General features: G+C 46.4%; 2 protein-coding genes across 2 annotated transcripts in view; both read left to right on the top strand.

Moving 5' to 3' along the window:
- LOC101565073 (ephrin type-A receptor 6) overlaps window positions 1-2,871 on the top strand; it is a 1,186,195-nt gene that overhangs the window by 1,054,507 nt on the left and 128,817 nt on the right.
- LOC105740931 (cytokine receptor-like factor 3) lies at window positions 494-2,190 on the top strand. Its single transcript, XM_012512595.2, is given in 2 exon segments — window positions 494-1,091; window positions 1,094-2,190. Coding segments are annotated over 2 exon segments (1,455 nt in total). The 3' UTR covers window positions 1,951-2,190.

Below are 2,871 nucleotides of genomic sequence, written 5' to 3'. Positions count from 1 at the left end.
TATAAATACTTTATACAGTAGTCCAGGCTTGTTCTTATTATAAAATAGGTTTGCAGTGGCAACCTGCAGACAGGTGTGAAAGAGTACAGTTCGGTGCATTCTAAGAACTGGAGATTGAAGGAAACCAGTCAGAAGTCAAAGGCCTGGAGATCACTGCAGCACTGTGCAAGATGGCATCGTGAAGCCAAGCTCTGGGCTGAAGGGCTGAAGATTCCAAGGCAGTGGCAAAGACTGGTGCTCATCCACAGACACAGAAAGAAAGCCTTCCTTTTTCTTTATCTTTTCTGTCCATCCAGGCTATAAGCCCATTGTTTGGTTCCACCCACACCCAGAGTGGGTATTTTCCTCTTTAATTACTCCAGCACCCACCCCGGAGCTGTGCTAAGTCAATCCGATGGGCATTTCATATTCAAGTGGACACCACAGCTAACTATCACATGGGAAGGTTACTGTATTTAGTAATTGCCAATAGAAAGTTCTACCATGTATATCTATGTATTTCAAGAAAAACCGGTGGTGTAGCGGCGTTTCCACCTGCCGCAGGCAGCGCGAATCAGCTCGCTGGAGCCGGCTACGGTCTGTCACCAACCCGCGCCTCAGCCTCCGGCCGCGCGGCCGGATAAGCGGCGCCGTGGAGCTGGAGCCCGAGGTGCTACTGCAGGAGGCCCGCGAGAACGTGGAGGCGGCGCAGAGCTACCGGCGGCGGGAGCTGGGCCAGCGGCTGCAGGGACTTCAGGAGGTGCAGAGGCAGATTAAAGAGAGTGTGTCACAGACACGGAATGTCCTCAAGCAGCATTTCAGTGATTTGAAAGAGACCCTTGGGAAGCTCCTGGATGAGCGTCTGGCGACTCTTTTGCAAGAGGTAGACACCATTGAGCAGGAGACCATTAAACCACTTGATGACTGTCAGAAGCTCATAGAGCACGGAGTCAGCACTGCAGAAGATTTAGTCCGAGAAGGTGAGAATGCCATTCTTGGTGGTGTAGAGGAACAGAATGAGAAGCTGTGGAGCTTTACCAAAAAGGTTTCACACATTCAATTGCACAGCTTACCGGAAGTGCCTTTGCTGGTTGATGTGCCTTGCTTATCTGCTAGTTGGACGATTCCATTCTTAACATAGTGAAAGACCACATTTTTAAACATGGGACAGTGGCGTCCCGTCCACCAGTACAGATAGAAGAGCTGATAGAGAAGCCTGGGGGCATCATCGTCCGATGGTGTAAGGTGGATGACGACTTTACAGCACAGGATTACAGGCTTCAGTTCCTTAAATGTACTTCAAATCATTTTGAAGATGTATATGTAGGCTCTGAAACTGAATTTATAGTACTGCACAAAGACCCTAATGTTGATTATCAGTTCAGAGTCTGTGCCCGAGGAGATGGCCAGCAGGAGTGGAGTCCTTGGAGTGTCCCCCAGATAGGTCATTCCACATTGGTGCCTCATGAGTGGACAACTGGCTTTGAGGGGTACAGTCTGAGCAGTCGAAGAAATATAGCACTCCGGAATGATTCTGAATCCTCAGGTGTTCTCTACTCCAGAGCGCCAACCTATTTCTGTGGGCAGACATTAACATTCAGGGTTGAAACTGTGCGGCAGCCAGACCGCAGAGACAGCATAGGAGTGTGCGCAGAGAGGCAGAGCGGGTGCGAGTCTCTGCAGCGGGACCAGGCAGTGTGCGTCAGCACCAATGGTGCAGTTCTTGTAAATGGAAAAGAAATGACTAACCAGTTGCCTGCAGTTACTTCTGGATCTACTGTCACATTTGACATCGAAACTGTGACTCTTGGAACGACCAGTATTAATGAAGGAGGAAACTTTAAGCTCCCAGTAACTATTAGCTCAAGTAACAGAGAAGTGGTTTTTGATTGGTTATTTGATCAGTCTTGTGACTCCCTTTACTTTGGGTGCTCGTTTTTCTATCCTGGATGGAAAGTGTTAGTATTTTAGAGTTTGGGGTGCATCACTTCGGTTTGAGAAGTTGGCTATTGCTGTCCTTAGCCCAGTCTAGTTGTAACTGGTTAAAGGGAAGTTGAATTCATCTCTCAGGCCTCTGAAAATGGAAGGTGTTTACTGGATTCATTTGTAATACAGTATTTTAACAATAAGAGAATTGAATGGTATGGACAAAACTGTACTTCTGTCAATTTTGTTATTAGCATATTGTTAATTAAAAGATCACATTACAAGAAAAATCCAGGAGGATACAGAAAGTCTTATACCCTCCTAGTTCTTCTTATACTTAGTTATTGGGATAGAAGAGCTGAATGTAACATTATTTTTTATTAAGTCTCCATCAAGATTTAAGTCCTTGTACAACTTTGGACTAAAACAACAGGAACAGACCTGACAGAAGAGAGTTCTGTCCCGTGTGTCCACTCACGTGTCCTCCATGAGGATGGCACCTGTGCTCCGGCATTCAGGTATCTGAAGCAGTGCTGAATGCTAGCCTGTGTTCAGGGATCTGTGTGTCAGGATCCTTTCTGCATTTTACACAAGGCCTGAGCATGTGTCTGTAGTAGACAGGTATCATCTTTTGCTCTTTCCTTGCAGTTTGATTCAAGATAGGCTTGAGAGTTTGTGCAGGATAAAGCTCCGTAGGGCACAGCAGTGTTAGCTGCTGGGCATGTGCAGTTTCAGTGGTGTGTGTGCATCTGTTTGTGGTATGTGCTGTATAGTCCAGTTTAATGTCAGTTGATGAATGGTCTTTTAGTGGACCAAAGAAATACAGGTTTGGGGCTAGAGATATAGCTCAGCAGCATAAATACTTTCCTGGCTAGCACAAGGTCCTGAGTTTGATCCCTGGTACCGCAAAAAAAGGAAAAAGAAAGAAAGAAATATAGGGTAACCTGGGTGTGCTGGTGCATTCCT

This window comes from Octodon degus, unplaced genomic scaffold (assembly GCF_000260255.1).
Source record: "Octodon degus isolate 3935 unplaced genomic scaffold, OctDeg1.0 scaffold00237, whole genome shotgun sequence".
Lineage (NCBI taxonomy): Eukaryota > Metazoa > Chordata > Mammalia > Rodentia > Octodontidae > Octodon > Octodon degus.
This window is presented reverse-complemented; position numbering and strand designations above follow the sequence as displayed.